The sequence below is a fragment of the Stenella coeruleoalba genome, assembly GCF_951394435.1.
Source record: "Stenella coeruleoalba genome assembly, chromosome: 6".
Classification (NCBI taxonomy): domain Eukaryota; kingdom Metazoa; phylum Chordata; class Mammalia; order Artiodactyla; family Delphinidae; genus Stenella; species Stenella coeruleoalba.
The window spans coordinates 41,946,055-41,963,010 of NC_137151.1; the positions used below are offsets into that span (position 1 = coordinate 41,946,055).

The following is a 16,956-nucleotide window of genomic DNA, read 5'->3' on the forward strand; positions in this document are numbered from 1 at the left end:
GTTTGAGAGCTTAAAGATTAAAAACCACCATTCCCTAGTTAAACTCTAATTCATTATGTAAACAACGTGATTTGTAAGTGCAGTCATGTGGAAGGTCTATTTGTTTTTCTCACCAAAAGATGCTTTCAAAGAAAAATTACAGAAAATGGATTTTCTCCAACCAATGTGTTGCCTGCCACCCCTGGTACAAGCACTGAAGCAGGAGAACAAAGATGTAATGATCACACCAGCCAAGGCCATAGGCATGTGCAGAGCATTCTGAAAATATTGGCACCCCTAGCAAGAGGTGTTTTCTAAATACAAAAAGTTGTTAAGAGAGGAATAAAGGATTACCAGTGAGCCCACAGATGGGACTATAGATGGGGAGCCGGGAGCTCAGGGTTCTGGGACTGCTCCCTTTTTTGGAATACCATAAGGAGGGGAAAAGCAGAAACAATCCTTAATGTTGTGCCAGCCCAGCAAGCACGGAAGTTTAGGGGGCAAAAGCTAGGTCATCAATGCTTGCCAAGAAAACAAAACACCTTCTCTCTCCCTCCCCCTTTCTTTACAGGGTTTTAAGAAAGAAGGTTCTGTGGTTCAAAGACATTCCTATAATTTAGTGGTCTTCCTTGGTGTATCAAACTCTGGACTGTATCAGAGTTACAGATGGGTGGCAATCTTACCACAGCCCCTAAATTGGACAATGATGTCTAAGCTAAATCTCTATGATTTACTTCCTTTGGATATAGCACTTTTGACTTTGCAAAGTCGTTTCATGTATAACACCATCTCCTCCACGTTATATAATTCACCATGTAATGTTGAAGGCTAATGTTGTAGTCAAGTTGTTTTTTAGTTGTAATTGATAGAAACTTATTCAAATTGCAAATGTAGGAATGGAATTTATTGGACTACTTAACTGAAAAGTCCAAGGGACAAGGATAGCTTCAGGCATGACTGGACCTCTGGGCACAAAATGCTATCGAATATTTAGCTCCTCCATCCCTCAGCTGTTTTCCACTCTGTTGGCTTCATTCTCCAGTATGTTTTCCCAGAAGCTGACAATATAACTTCTAGAAGCTTAGACTCATATCCTCATAGTTTACCAAATCCTATAGAAAGAGGGCTCCTCTTTCCCAGCAGCACTAAAAAAAGGAAGCCTCAGGATTTGCTTGCCCAGATCCAGCTGGGTCATGTGTTCATGTCTGAACCGATTACTGTGGCCGGGGGAGGAAATGCATGTTCATCCCTGGAGCTGGAGCTGGTGAGGTCAGCACTACTCAAAACAAATGGCAGCAGAATGAGAAAGTATCATCCCCAAAGGAAAACCAGGGTGCTCTTACCGGAGGATAGAAGAATAGTTCCAGGGCCAGCAAAACCAACAGACATACAACATACTCTTCCTAACCAGCATCATCTGTAACAGGGGGTCTCATTTAGTTATTTTCCCAAGGCTAGTCCTTTCTATTGTGATTGTAAACCCTCTTCGAAACCTTGTGGACAATGCTATCCACGTACTAGCCAAATTTGTCTAGTTGCATTAAACTGAAATTCCCTCTAACTTCTAATGCACCCCATGGCAACCATATATGGTGCCTAGGCATCAGGAAGTGAGAAGTTGAGGTGTGTCTGTTTCATTCACCTCTCTGTCTGCATATTAGCTTCAGTAACACTCATTCACTGCACATCACCATCTCCCCAAATGGCTGCTTTTGCCCTGCAGTGTCTAAATCTAGACGGCCTTTCAATTCAAATCCCTGGAGCAGGTAGTATCTCTGATGCCACCTCAGTCTATAGTGTCCCAATTCTAAAACTTTTGCAGGACAAATTGCATTGACCCAGCTTGGGCCACATGACAACCTTTGATTCAATCAGGTTTACCTGAAAGGCTAGGTCCTTCTACTACAGAGCCATACCTCCTTGGGTAAGTATAGCCACTTTAAAGACAGGATATAAGTGAGATGGAATTTTTTGACCTTTCTGGTAACTAGTGAAAGCAAACGTCTCCATTCTATCTAATGAAGTTCAACATATCTAAGCTCTTTTTTCCCCAGGGCGTTATTGGCAATCAGGGAGGGATTGTTTTCTCTCCCAGTGAGGGATTGCCTGCACTTACCTGGACCACCCAGTAAGTGGCAGTAGCACACCTCCCCCACCCCAGGCATTATAGCAACCAAAAACAGCCAAGAGGGCGTCTCACCCCCTCTAGAGCATTCTGGCAATCAGAAACACTCTGCAATTGAAATTCTCTCCTATCCACCCCAAATGAAAATCTTTCCCCAAGTCCCGTCTTTCCTTATAATTAGTGAATTCCCACCACTAAACTTCTAAAAAAGGGGGTCTGTTTGCTACCTCTACTTCTTACCTTCTCTTCAAATCTTTACCACAAACATCTGCTTCTCAGTTTCATTCTATGAAAGCCATTTTCCTTATGATCAGCAATAGTCTCTGAATTTCACCTGGATGTCCCATCAGTGTTTTGCTGGGTCTGAAATGCTATCCTAACTTCTAAACATCAATCTCTCTTTTCTTCTCCAAACCATCAGTTTTCAGCATCTTAGTCTCCTCCAACCAAGCAAAAAACCTGAAAGTCCTCTTTGCCTGGTGGGTTGGCTCACCTCCCGCATCCAGTTTACAAATCTCACTGAATCACCCCATCTCTTCGTTGTCTTAGTTCAGGTCCTTATCTTTTTTTTTTTTCCCCAGAGCCTGATGTTTTGTAACTATGAACAAACCACTCAATATCTTTGTGCCTCATTTTTCTCTCCTATAAGATCAGGATGGTAATAGTATCTACCACCAAAGTGTTAAGGATTGTTATAAAGATTAAATAAGTTAAAATATATAACGTACTTTGACCCTTGCCTGGCTAAATATATCTTCGCTATTTATTATTGAGCGTCCTTGCAATAGCACTAATCACATCATATTATAACTGGTTTTGAGAGCTGTTCTTCCCCCTACACTGTGGGAGATCATGCTTCATGGATCATTGCATCTTTAGGATGGAGCACACCGTCTGGACAACAGTGGGCATGTAATAGATAGCTATGGATGAATGTCAATCTTTGCATTCTTTACAATGCCCTGCGTATGGTAGGTGCTTATGAAATATTTGCTGAATTGAATTAAATAGAATTGAATTGATCTGGAGAGAATACATAATAAGAAATGCCATAATATAACATAAAACATAATGAGTTTAAATTTTAAGGTGAGAGAAATTTCCTTTGAGACGCCTTCCTAGGATTGACTCTAAACAAATGCATATTTCCACGCTCTAACCAAATTTAGATTTTTTTCTCTATTTATTTGCTCCCCAGTTTTGGTTTCCATGTCCTGTCAACTCTCTGTTTTCATTCTCACAGCATAGCTTAGATCACCAAAAATCCAGACTCCTATTATCATCTTTATCAGTAAGCTATTGATGCCTAACAAACAAACATAGAATCTCAGTGGCAAACTGCAAAAAGCACGTATTTTTCATGTGTCTGTGGGTCAGTCTACGGCAGGCTTGAATGGACAGCTCTGCTTTAAGTTGTAGGTCTGACTGGACTTGTCTCCTCACTGAGGGTTGCCCTCAGTTCTGTGCTATATGTATTTACTCTGGAGCCCAGACTGAAGCCGCAGCAGCTACCCAGGGAAACTCTTGTCTTGGCAATAGTGAAGAAGCAAGGAGATGAGTAGAAATCTGTAATGTGTCTGAAGGCCTCAGTCTTGAATTGACACATCATTTCTACACATGCTACGTTATCCAAAGCAAGTCATATGGCCAAGCCCTATAGCAGTGAAATGAGGAAAATGTTGCCCACTCTAGTGAGTTTTACTACACAGGCAGATGGCAGAGGTAGTGAATGTATGAATCTAACTCAGAGAAGATGAGATGGATTCTCAATGATGATTAAATTTACCACAAGCCTATCCTGATTCTGGTCTTCCCAAGCAATCACATTAGCCTCTTAACAAATCTCTTTGTGTTCAGTCTTCCCCACTATCTGTGCCTCCCATTTTTTTATGGACCTTTTGGTTACAGGTGATAGAATACCCAGTTAAAAATTATTTATATTATATTTAATTATTATTATATTTATATTCATATAACAGGAAGTCTAGAGAATGTGTTTTAGGATAGGTTTAAAAGTTCAACAATATTGTTGAGGTCTCAGGTTTTTGTACCTTCTTTTTTAATCATGTTTAGCTTTTGTTTGCAAGCTTCTTGCCTCGTGGTGACAACATTGCAGCAGTAGCTCCAGGCATTGCATGATTGCACAGTGATGTTCAAAGCAGGAAGGAAGAAAGAAAGAATGTCTTCATATACCCCTCTCCGTTTATCAGGGAAAAAAATCTTCTCTTGTAGATTCCCAAGTCACGTTCCCTTACATTTTACCAACCAGAACTAATTTAAACTAACTAAAGCTACAGGGGAAACAGAAGTCAATGGAGAACACTTTCAGGTTCTGTCTTATGAGTGGACTTTAAAAACAAGAAAGAAGGGGCTTCCCTGGTGGCGCAGTGGTTGAGAGTCCGCCTGCCGATGCAGGGGACACAGGTTCGAGCCCTGGTCTGGGAAGATCCCACATGCTGCGGAGCAACTACGCCCGTGAGCCACAACTGCTGAGCCTGCGCGTCCGGAGCCTGTGCTCTGCAACAAGAGAGGCCACGATAGTGAGAGACCCACGCACCGCAATGAAGAGTGGCCCCCGCTTGCCACAACTAGAGAAAGCCCTCGCACAGAAACGAAGACCCAACACAGCAAAAATAAATTAATTAATTAATAAACTCCTACCCCCAACATCTTCTAAGAAAAAAAAAAAAAAGAACAAGAAAGAAGTTGGGAGGGGAATAGCATGTGTATAAGAAATCGATGGTATTTGCACACTCTCAAATAATTACCTGCCTGACTTAATATTTAATACTGACTTAATATTTAATACTGACTTAATATTTAAGACATAACATAATCTTCATCTCCTTTGAAAGCTTAATACATCAAGATTTTTCTAAATAAGAAAGAGTGAATGTTTTTCTCAGCACACCACATCCTTCTCATCACTCTTCTCATCATTGATGTGTTTGTTTGCCTCTCCTCCATCTTCTCCAAATGTCCTTTTTGTCCTTTTTCTTACCTCTCCAATCTAAGTCTTACTTATCCTCGAGGATTCATTTCTTCTTTGGGAAGTCTTCCATGTGCAGTCAAGGCTGTTCAGGTTGCCCTGCCACATGTATCTGTGCTTCCCCAGGTATAATATTTTTCACGATATGTTCTTACCTGTTTACTTATATGATGCCCGCACTAGTCAAGAAACTTTTAGAGTATAGGAATTGAGTCTTGGTTATTGTGTTACCGGTGCCATTCCTAGTTCCTGATGCAGAGCAGGCACTCAGAATTTTTTTTTTTTTTTTTTTTTTTGGCAAATAAGTGAGTGAATGAAACAGTAAATACACTAGAGTGCCTTCATCTTCATCTTCCTGTATCTACCTATCAGAAGAAAAAAAAATAAACAAAAGAAACCTCTCTCCAGATTTTAACACCACTCCATTCAGGAATCTATCTTTTTGGAATGATCTCCATCTCATAAACTTCCCTCCACTCTGCCCCCACCAAACACGGCATCTGCACTACATGACACAAAAAACTCGATACTATAGAACATCCTCCTTAGCACTGAGTACCTTTTATGATACCTGTTATAGTCTATTTTTTATATTATTTGAATTTTTCTTTCAGCCCTACAGTATTATGACCTCTTGATATCTTTTTCACAACCTAATATGCCTACTTCATCACTACAAGTATAGAAGATAATAAATATTTGTGAAATTCATTTGAATTATGATTACTATTAAAGGATTTTCTACTCTATAACAGTTCCCCCTGACCGTAACCTCTGGCCAAATTAAATGATCAAATCTGAAGTTTTGGATTATTTTTCTTAAGTAATATTTTATTTTATCCTTTCTTATAGTGGTGACTCACTGTTTTTGAACAAATCTTTGTTACTTGACCAGCTATTCAAAGGAAATACCTATGATTATTTCCCACTTCTCTACACTATGTTACTGTGTTTTGAGCTTATCTTCTTTCTCTCTCTTGCAAAAAATGCACATTTCCATATTGAAGTCCTTATTATTGGTGTTTTAGCCTTAATTCTTTCCCTCTCTGCTAAGTTCTCAATTCAAGCCATCACCTTTTCTGAGAAATGGATGAAAATCGTGACTTTCTTGAAGTCTCACCACAGTCCTTGTTGACTACCCCTTTGTAATAATGCATCATTTAGCATTCTGTTATGCTGCATTTTATATTTTTCTCCCCACTTCTGCTAAAAATATATTTTAAATGCATTGAAGACCTCCACTGATGATTAAGATGCTGTCTTACAGTCAATAATTCAATAAATATTTATTGAACTTCTAATGTATGCCAAACATTGTCGAGTTACTGGGGATCCAGTAATAAAGGAAATAGGAATAGTCCTTACTCTCCTGGGTTTTGCATTCTAAGCAAGGGAAGCAACTAACCAGTAAACATATCAATCTAATATGTCAGGTGGAGAAAAGTGCTCCAAGAAAAGTAAGGTGGGGCAGCATGGAGAGTTCTATTGGCAGTGGTTGCCAGGTTTTATTTAAAGGTGGATAGGAAAGGCTACAATAAGAAGGTGACATTTGATCAGAGAGCTAGGACAATAGAGCTCCATGCAGAGGAAATAATAAGTGCAATGTCCCTGAGGCAGAGCATGAATCAGCAACGTCGACAGAGTGGTGGCAGGCAAGTGATGAGCGGGAAAGAGTAGAGAGGAAGCAAATGAAATCAGTTAATTGGTGGAAGGTCAGGTCGTTTACTGCCTTGGAAGTGATGTTAGGGAATTGGATTTCATTCTATGGTAGAGGGGAAGCCCTTGAACCTACTAAATATTTGTTTCATTATCAGTAATCAACATCTATGCTGTTTAAAAAGGTTCTGGAAATGGATGGTGGTGATGGTCGCACACCAATGCACATGTACTTAATGCCACTAAACTGTACACATAAAAGTGGTTAAAATGGACACTTTTATGTTACACATATTTTAACACAGTTTTAAAAAATCTTTGCGTGAATGCCGTGGACCCAAATTTGTGCTAGGCACTGGTAACCGTAAGAGCATATAAGCAATGCAGCACTCAGAATCTGCTTTGAGAAAATACATTCCATATATTATAAGTGTAAATACACAATGCAAGGTAGCATAAATCATGTTCCAAATGAGAGGGCTAGGCTAGAATTTCACAAAGTGTGTTCTGGGAAACATTAGTCTGGAGAGATGCCCTTTGAAATAAAAGGATCTTACTCAGATAAGTTTGGGAAATAATGCATCCTCCAGTCCCGCCTGGAGATTCCCAGTGCACCCTGGCATAACACAGGCTCTAAAAATAAGTACACATGAAAGAAACCTGTTTAACTTTGTTTAACCCAATGTGGCTAAACCATTTTTGATTACAGGCTTTTTCCCCCAAATCGCCTATTAACATCCTGAAGAACTGGTATTCCAAAGAACCTATGTTACAGGAGACATAAAGCTGAGATAGGAAGGATAGAGTTTATGGAGAAAGAGCCATCTGAGCTGAGCCCTAAAAGAAAGGGGATACTTAGATTAGAGAAGAGGAAGGGCATTCAAGGCAGGAGAGATGTGAAGAAATTCACTTCCAAGTAAGTCTCCGGGAACTTGCTTTCTTCGAATATCATTGAGCCACAGGGTGAATCTTCTGCATATACTAACAACATCGTAATTTTGATAACCATTGACAAATTTGTTCTCAAACACTAAGACACCAATTCACTAAGATTAATTATTTTATAGAAGTTTTCTTAATTCCTTGTCATTATTTTATAGACAACAAAGTTAAGCCCAGAGAGACTATAAATTACTCAGTCATCCCTGCCTAATCGATGGCAGAGTGTTAGTTTTCTTTCTCTGGGGCCGGAGTCCTGTTCCATAGAGAAGGGAGTTATGGTCTTTGTATGTCTGCAATAGACACTTTGGAATTAAAGCAAAAAATCGATTCCTATGCAAGATGCAGATTTCATCATTCAGTGGATATGGAAACAGAATCAAATTAAAGAACAACGCAAGCTTGGATTTTAATGAAGCTCATCTTTGTTTCTTTTGCAGATCAAATTTTTGGCTCTCATCTGCACACAGTGTGTGAACGTGAAAATTCCACAGTTCCGCGGTTTGTAAAGCAGTGCATTGAAGCTGTCGAAAAAAGAGGTGGGTAACTGAATATACAGCAATTTCCCCCAATACTGTACCCTCTACACAACCAGTGCTCAAGTTAACAGCACTGACAAGCTATGAAATTAAAATTTGACTTTTGTTAATCAGTTAAGAGGATCAAGTTTCTTATTAACTTCAGTTTGTTTTCACAGTAGGGACATCAATAATTCCCACTAATGTTCTTTTTTTAATATTTTTTTCTGTCTGACATGTTGTTGATTCAATTGCAAACTTCTTGTTTTCTCGCCAGTGATAAAACATTCATAAAATATCAGCACTCACAGTGTTAGAACCCTCCTAACATTCATGCTGGTAGATTTTGTGCCAGAACATATTTTGGTAAGCCCCCAACATTACCCAAGTGAAGCAAACAGCGTTTCTACTTGCACATGGTGATATTCCATCTTCCACGTGTATCTGTTCAGCACAGAATATGCCTAACTGGTTTTCCTGGAACAATTAACAGACACACCTCCAGTGTTCAGATGACCTTTGATTCCTATATTTCAACATTCTGTTTTCCATTTGAAATTATTTCATCTTACTGAGGGGAACAAAACAAAACCCATTTGACTCATCATTTCTATGCTAGTCTATCTGTGGGGTGTTTTTCCTTCAGACTATGACTTTATTCATTCAAGGTCATTTTCCCTGAAAGATACGTACAGTAGGTGCAGAGTCCCAAAAAATATATTGTATAGAAATGTGAAGCTTCATCACCATCTGTTACAAGTTTACAACATATTCCCAGGATCTAGGGGAATATATATCATGTAAAAGACAGAGGTGTTTCCAGAAAAAGAAGTGGTGAATCTATTCCCCTTTTCAGCTCCCAGTCTCTTAAAACAATAGAACCAAGGGAAGAAATCTTTACCAAGTTATCTGCTAGGGAAAAGCCATTTTAATTCTCTCGATGTTACCTGGCTTTATTATAGAAACATAATAAAAATGGTCTGCAATTTCCAGCTCCTGGAAATTCATACTTTGATTATACTGTAAGGACAGCCTTGGGATCCTATTATTCCCATGTCAGTAGGGAATGAGAGAATAACAAGAAGGGGACGAGTGGGTAGAGAAAGTGGATAAAGTGAGCAGCTTTGGGGAAAAGCATATCAACATATCAGAGAGAAGAGCTGAGGGTTCAAAGAGAGAGGAGAAAACAGTAAAAGCAGAATGAACACAAGGAGAGGTATCTGTGAGGAATGGAATCAATTGGAGTTTAGAGAGAATTGTCTTTTTATTGTATGTTGCAATCTCATTTAATTTTGTAAGTACATATTTTAGGAATAAATATTATTTAATAAGTACTTAAAGCCAAATGGATCACTGAAAATGTTATAATGCCATTATTGCTAATAGTTAAATTATCATCATTTTCAGGAAATCTTCATTCTCTTATAAATACTCAGCACTGATGGTGTGAGCACTGTTATATTAGCAAAAATCCAAATAGGACTTTGGGGGAAGCTGTACATAATAAGATGTGTGCCCATAAAAAAAAGGATTCTATAACTCTCTATTTATGTACATACCCCAGGCAAAATGAGAACTCTGCTAGATACAACCTTGTGGCATGCAAACACCATGGTATTGCAGAATAGAAAATGCCCATAAATAGAAACTGTATGTTTTGTTCATGGTATTTTGTTGGTGATTTTTAATAAAATAAGACAATGTATTTTCTGACAGGGGCAATCATATTTGGCATTATATTTCATTGTCCCAATGTTTACTCTTAAAATGAATTTGTAGATTCAGCACTGAACAGGCACTAATCACATATGATTATTAAAATAATTCCTAAGTGTTTTAATGAAACTCAAAGACTGCAATTCCATAAAGCAACTGATAATTCAAAGCATTTTGGCAATGTCAGCTTGAAGGAACTGTATGGAAATGTTCAACAAAAACTCAGAGACACAAGGTAAACCTCTCACATCACTGCACGATTTACAAGTGTGTGCTTTTGATTATATTTTTCTATGATCATTTGTTGGATTAATATTCTTACATTGATATGCCAATTCTGTTTACTCAAAGTGTTGTTTTTACTAAATTTTGGCATAAAGCACCTCAGGACAGAAATAATTTATGTGAATCTAAGTCCAATGTTTATGCAGGCTTCTGATGACATTTTATGCTGGGGTTGTTGTTAGGAAGTAGCATATAAAGGTGCCAAGTCTCTCAGCATGGCTGGACTCTGCATATCTAGAGCCCTCCTTCTAATGGCCAGATCCTCTTCCAGCCAAGATACTTAACTGCAGAGTCATGGGAAATGCTTATGGACCAGTTATGGGAAAGGCACTTTTAATGAAAACTGTGTGTTTACTCTCACAGTCTTAGGAAAATGGTCTCAATCCTCACTACAGCAGCACATCAGCTGTTATAAAAAATATTTTGTTTCCTTTCTCTCTCTTTTTCTTGAGGTTATTTCCCCCACCTTAAAAAAATCATTTACAAACTGTAGCTGGATTTTTTTAATGCTTCTTACAAGCTTGATTTCAAATGAAACAACATCAGGAGGGCATTTCTCACCATTTATCCATTCATTCCTCCATTCATTCATTCAGTTAGTTACTTGCACTTGGCAGAGCCAGTTTGCCCATGCTCCTCTAGCCTCCACAGGGAAATCCTACCCAGCCCTTGGCACAAGATACATTCTCTATTCATCACTGGTACAGTGGTATTAGTTACATTTTAAATTTTGCGTCTCTTGGACCTACCTAGAAAGAAATCTCTTAGTGAGCCGAATGTAAACCAATTTAGCGAATCACTTGTTTAGTATGTTTCCTTATCTTGATTTGGATTTCCTCTATTCCTCTAAACCACCAGAGCATTCTCCTTCTTACCAACTATTATAACTAGATTAAAGTTATTTCTGTGGTTTCTGACATTGTCTGCTCAGCCTAGAAAACATACAGAAAACTTGGAGGGCAAACTGTAAAGGAGTGTTAGTCTTTAAAGCTTTTCCAAGTGGTTCATTCTCCCTTGCCTTGCCTTTACAGTTTTAGATTTTATATATATATGTGAAATCATAAGTAGCCAATGAAAAATTCAACTTATGTTTCTTCTTCCAGAGCAGTTTCTGCAAAAATATTGAATGATTGTTCAGCTAATGCTCAATACATATGGTAAACTGACTAAAAGCAGGAGATCATCTGATACTTTTTTGAGGTCTGGGGGGACAAGCCTGGAGAGGATAACATTGTGACACACTGGTGGTATGTAGATCCAAAGAGGGAGAAGTCCAGTCTTCAGTGCTTTATAAAATACTTTCTGTAGTTTATGATGACCTCAAAGGTGTCTAGAAATTGCTTACTTAAAAATAGGGTCACCTGTGTCACTTAGAGACAAGGACCTAGGAGACATGAACTAAACAAAGTACTAAACTGGTATAATTAGTACTGAGACCTTAATCCATAGTTTTTTATATGAAAACTATGTAACTGACTGGCTACTCTTTGTGAAGACCAGTTACTGATATTTGGAAAGAACGGCACACAGTGTGTGCGGCATTGTAAACACTCACTGAAGTAACAGACACTAGTTTTTACTGCATTTCGGCAGTAAGTAACTATTCAGTACCTACTCTGTGTCAGTCTCCATACTACCAGCTGAGAATATAGAGCAGATATACATTAAACAAACTGTGATAAGTGCTGTGAAAGAAAAGAATAGATATTGTGCTAGGAGAAAGAACAACCACTACAGTAATAATAAAAAAACAATAGGAGAAGTTTGTCAGCTTAAAAATGGCATAATAGGGGATGGGGGAAATGGAAAGATCTTGGTCAAAGGGCATAAAGTTGCAGTTATGCAGGATGAATAAGTCTAGAGACCTACTATACGAGCATGATGACCAGAGTTAACAATACTGTGATGAATACTGAAAATAAGCTAAGAGAGTAGTTTTCAGGTGCTCTCGTCACAGACAAAAATTGGTAGTTATGTGAGGAGATGATATGTTAATTAGTTGGTCATTTTGCTGTGTCTATGTATATCAAATCATCATGTTGTACACCTTAAATATATATAATTTTGGGGCTTCCCTGGTGGCACAGTGGTTGAGAGTCCACCTGCCGATGCAGGGGACACGGGTTCATGTGCTGGTCTGGGAAGATCCCACATGCCGCAGAGCAGCTGGGCCCGTGAGCCATGGCTGCTGAGCCTGCGCGTCCGGAGCCTGTGCTCCGCAACGGGAGAGGCCACAGCAGTGAGAGGCCCACGTACCGCAAAAAAATAAAACCAAAACAACGAATATATATAATTTTTATTTAGAATATATTTCTAAATGACATTATAAACCCTGAATAATAAAACACATACTCTTCTGGTTTTAGCCTCCTGATAAGACCAGAAGTTTAATTACAGCCTATTTCCCAGGTTATTTTCTTGACACATTGTGACAGCACAATACAAGGAGTCACTTGGTGTGAGATACCCAAAAGAACATGCCATAAATGATGAACCAGTCCTTTTTCTACACAACAATACCATACATTGCCAAAGACTTCCTTTATATAATAATGGAGTTAACTAAATGAATGAACACGTTTCTACACTAAATGTATTTTTATGCATTGAATATATTTTTGTTTGTAAAGGAATAGGGCTGGTTTTAAAACAATTTTTAAATTACATTTGGATTGGCATTCATCCTTTGGAATACGGTTTAACAACTCATTCTTCCTCCATGATTCCCAGTTCTGATTTTTATGCCCCTGAACTATTTAACAACATTAAAATGATACCTAGAGATCTGTTGCAAACAATGTGTACACACTTAACACCACTTAACTGTACACTTAAAAATGGTTAAAATGATAAATTTTATATTATGTGGTTTTCTTTACCACAGTTAAAAATCAGTGATACCAGGTCTTCCAAATTTGATGATTCCAGCTATAAGCTACTTTGCAGAATGCCTCAGCAGATGCTAACTGACAATTTTGCTCTTTCTTTTTTCTGGAACACAAAATACTATGACAAGAATGATACACAAAATTACATATTTGACTTGGTGCCTAAAAGCCACCCTGGGATCCATAACCTTGCTTAAAGATTTAAGAAAGACCTTTAGTCTACTTCTGAGAAGGTCCTTAGCCTCAAAAACTTTATCTCTCTACTTGACTTCTTAGCAGCTGTTATATTTTTTTGCTGTCGTTTGTTTGACAGGATCCAGTTATAGGTTCCGATGTCTGTTTAAAGAAACAAGGAGGCTGTTGGCTTTAAAATTCCTTCATTGCTTGTGTGATCAGCATTTTCCCAGGCTTTTCTACATAGTTTGCCAAGCAAAGGGACTGACCTTTTGTAGCAAACACTTTTTCATTTCAAAATGCTCACTTTGATTTTTGTCCCATTTTATGCTCATTCCAAACTGTTTACAACCCACTAAAAATGACTGTGAATTATATGTTTGTGTAATGGATTCCTTTTGTGGTCAGAGTGGAATGTTTACTTTGAACAATTAGTTATCTTTGGGTAGATTATAGCAACTTGGAAAAAGAATGGCTAAGATTATTATTATACCTTAACTGTTTCTTTTTGGTAATTCAGCTGCAGTTAACGTGAAGTTTGAGAGAAAGACACATTAAGAATCCCATGCCATTATAAATGAAATCTATTTCTCTAATTGTGTCAGTATTTATTTAGACGTATGTATTAATATCATAAGAAGGTAAGGTTGTACACCTACACAGGAGTATACTTACCGAGTCATAAAAATTCAGAACAAGGACGATACGTAAATTCATGGATATTTACTATTATATATAGTGCATGCCTTGCTTAACATGTACTTGCAAATTAAGTAAGGCATGCCCATGTACGTACTTATTATAAAAAGAACAGGCAACATTCAGTGCACCAGTCTGCCTCTTGAGATACTACCAAGTGTTCACTTGCAAAAATAAAACTACATGGTCTATTCCCATTGCCTGATGATCTAGACCCCTGAAGGGCAGATCATAATGCCTTCCCTAGACAAGCTCTGCTCCCAGTTCTGCTAATTTTGTCCTGTTCATTCTTTCCCACTTTGGGATAATCTATTATAGTTGGATCCAGGCACGCACCAAAGGCTGATACTTCCATGAAGAATGTGTAATTTGTACTGTTTAGTTTGTGACGAGATTCTTGAAAACTTGTATGATTCTATCTTGTTCCAGAGGGACTTCTGCTTGCTAGTTTTAAAAGCAGTGAGTAAAAAAAAAAAAAAAAAAGTAACAAAAACAAAACAAACTGATAAAAATGACATGTTCAAAAAATAAAATCAAGAGTTCAAGATAAGCAGTATTCCTTTTTCCCCAGAGAATATTTGTGGACTGAACAAAAATGTTTCTAAGAGCACTGACCTATGTCTTCCTTTTTTTTTAAGTGCTTGCTTTTTATGCCTAAAGTTAGGCATCCACATGCGTTTACAATAGCAATGATCCTCCAAGAAACTCCGTGAAAGTTTACAGCAAATTTTCCTTAGTTTTTAATTCTGAGTTAAAATCAAGTCCAGTTTAGCGTTTTTGGTGTTTTATGTTTTGTTTTAATGCAACCAATGACAGCCACCTTCCTGACAGCAGTAGTCTTGTGGGTCCAAGTTGGAATTGGCTCTTTGGGGTAGTCATGCTGGGGCCTCTGTGTCTGTAAGAAAGCCACATTCAGGGCTAGAGGGGAAGACAAAAATCAAAAAAGAGTAAACAGGAAACAGCCAGCGAGAGTATAAAAGAGAAACTGGGAAAAGACAACCAAAAGAAATCAGAGATGACAAGGTGGAGAGAGAGAAAAAAGCTGTGTTTTGCAATTAAGAAAACAAATATGGATAAAAAGACTTGCTTGTGAGGTCTGTAATGAAGAGAAGACAGACTATTGCACCAGTTACCATCTCTGCCATAGTTACCTAATGCCTACTTCCCTGTTCCAGAGAAACGTACTGCTGTTCCAGAAAATGCTTGTCAGTTAAATCTTGCCATGAATGTTCACAAATTCTGAATGTTCACAAATTCTGTGTATAGACGTGGCTACGAATTAGTTCACTGTACTTATTAGTGACATTTAATGGAGTTTATCTACATTGAGCAATACACAGCAGTCTTATTATCAAAAAAAGAGAGCTTAAGACTAACAGAAGTTAACAGAGAAATGAATGTGCAGTTCAATAACCAGAAAGGCTATCTAACGTATCCAGCAACGTGGCCCTGGTCAAATCAGTCAGCGGATATTCCCACACTTTTGAGTCCAGAATGCATACGAATAAATAATGTCTCTTCCTAGATAAAGCCTAAGTCTAATTTCCAACCTCTGCCCCCACTCCCATCCCCTTTCTAAAGTTTAGGTTCTTAACATATTTTTCCTTTGGAGTCAGTTGGAAGGAAACACAGCCAAAATTAATACCCTAGGAAATTAGCCTTTTGTTGTGGATGGAGGATTTAAATAATGCAACACCTCAACATGTCAAGATGCAGTACTCTAAATTATCCTTTAGTGGTGTCATTTATATGATGGGAGTTCTGGGTCTGGGAGTTTTGTCCATTATAAACCCCAATATTCAGAAGTTAATAGTTCAACCATAAAAATAATCTTGGCTGAAAGTTGGCAGGATGTTTAAGCCTGAAAGCAAGTGTTTACAAATGTTGAAGGAAAAAAATCACATGCTTTTGGAAAGCTTTCAGTTTTTTAAAAAATGGGAGTAATAGTGATAATAATACCACTAATAATAAGGCAGTTAGAGATTTTCAGATATTTGTTGCCTTGGGATTCAAAAATGGATTTGTAGTTTTTAAATATTTTTTTATTCTTGTTGCATAATGTGAACCAATTGATGAAAAAGTAAATTATCAACACTTTCACAAGAGTGTCACTTTATTTTTTGAATTAATCTATTCTTTATTGGTTGAACAAAAATATATACGTTATATTTTGATAGGCATTTCCCTAGAGCTTAAAAATGTATGATAATTGAGAAGCCTTAAGTTAATTCAGGAAGCTATGAACAAGACCAAAATTTTATACTCTTTTGTGGGTTTCCTAATGAATAACATTCCCTTTCTAAATGCCTAGAAAAAATTGCCTTTTCCAAAGAATTTTCACACTTTCAGATGAAGTGTGTCCAACTTAAGCATTAATCATTAATCTGTGTATACCGTAAAAGAGACGTACAGATTCCAGGAGAAATAGTTGCATTGGTCTGCATAATTGAATGTGGCATATTTTCCTCTACAGGATGTTTTAAAGTAATTTACTCATCTCCTTAATAGATTCGTGTCTTAGAGATTCTTCTGAACTCTATGAGAGGTTATCTTATAGTCTAATGGGCTGTTGAGTTAGAAATGTTTTTCCTGTGTTTAAATAATCTTTTCTTTGCTAGTTTTATTCCTTTTGCCAAATTCTATGCTCTTCAAGCCACTTCTATTTTCAGTTCAGAAACAAACAAACAAACAAACAAACCAAGGGCAGCATGCTTTGAAAAGAAAAACTGACCGTGCAAAACCAAAATAAGTCTGAAATGATACTGCTGGAAGAGTTCTTGAGGTTTTAGTAGACCATAGACCCAAAATGTAAAGTCGTACTCTTTTTAAGAAAATAAGAATGCCCTGAGATGTAGGGTGAAAGCACCACTTATAGAAGGAAAGTATTTAAGACATCACCTTCAGTACATTGTGTGCTCCTTTCTATAGGGAGCATGAATTTATTTTTAACTCTTCACACAGTGCCTTGCTTGTGATGAATTCTCAATA

At 37.7% G+C, this 16,956-nt stretch overlaps 1 protein-coding gene across 7 annotated transcripts in view; it reads left to right on the forward strand.

Annotated features, from left to right (window-relative positions):
- Positions 1-16,956, forward strand: part of ARHGAP15 (Rho GTPase activating protein 15) — a 622,596-nt gene that overhangs the window by 389,178 nt on the left and 216,462 nt on the right. For all 7 annotated transcript variants that reach the window (XM_079924573.1, XM_079924572.1, XM_079924570.1 and 4 more), the window contains one exon: positions 8,129-8,227. In XM_079924573.1, coding sequence (XP_079780699.1) covers positions 8,129-8,227 — 99 coding nt within the window. The remainder of the gene's footprint in view (positions 1-8,128; positions 8,228-16,956) is intronic.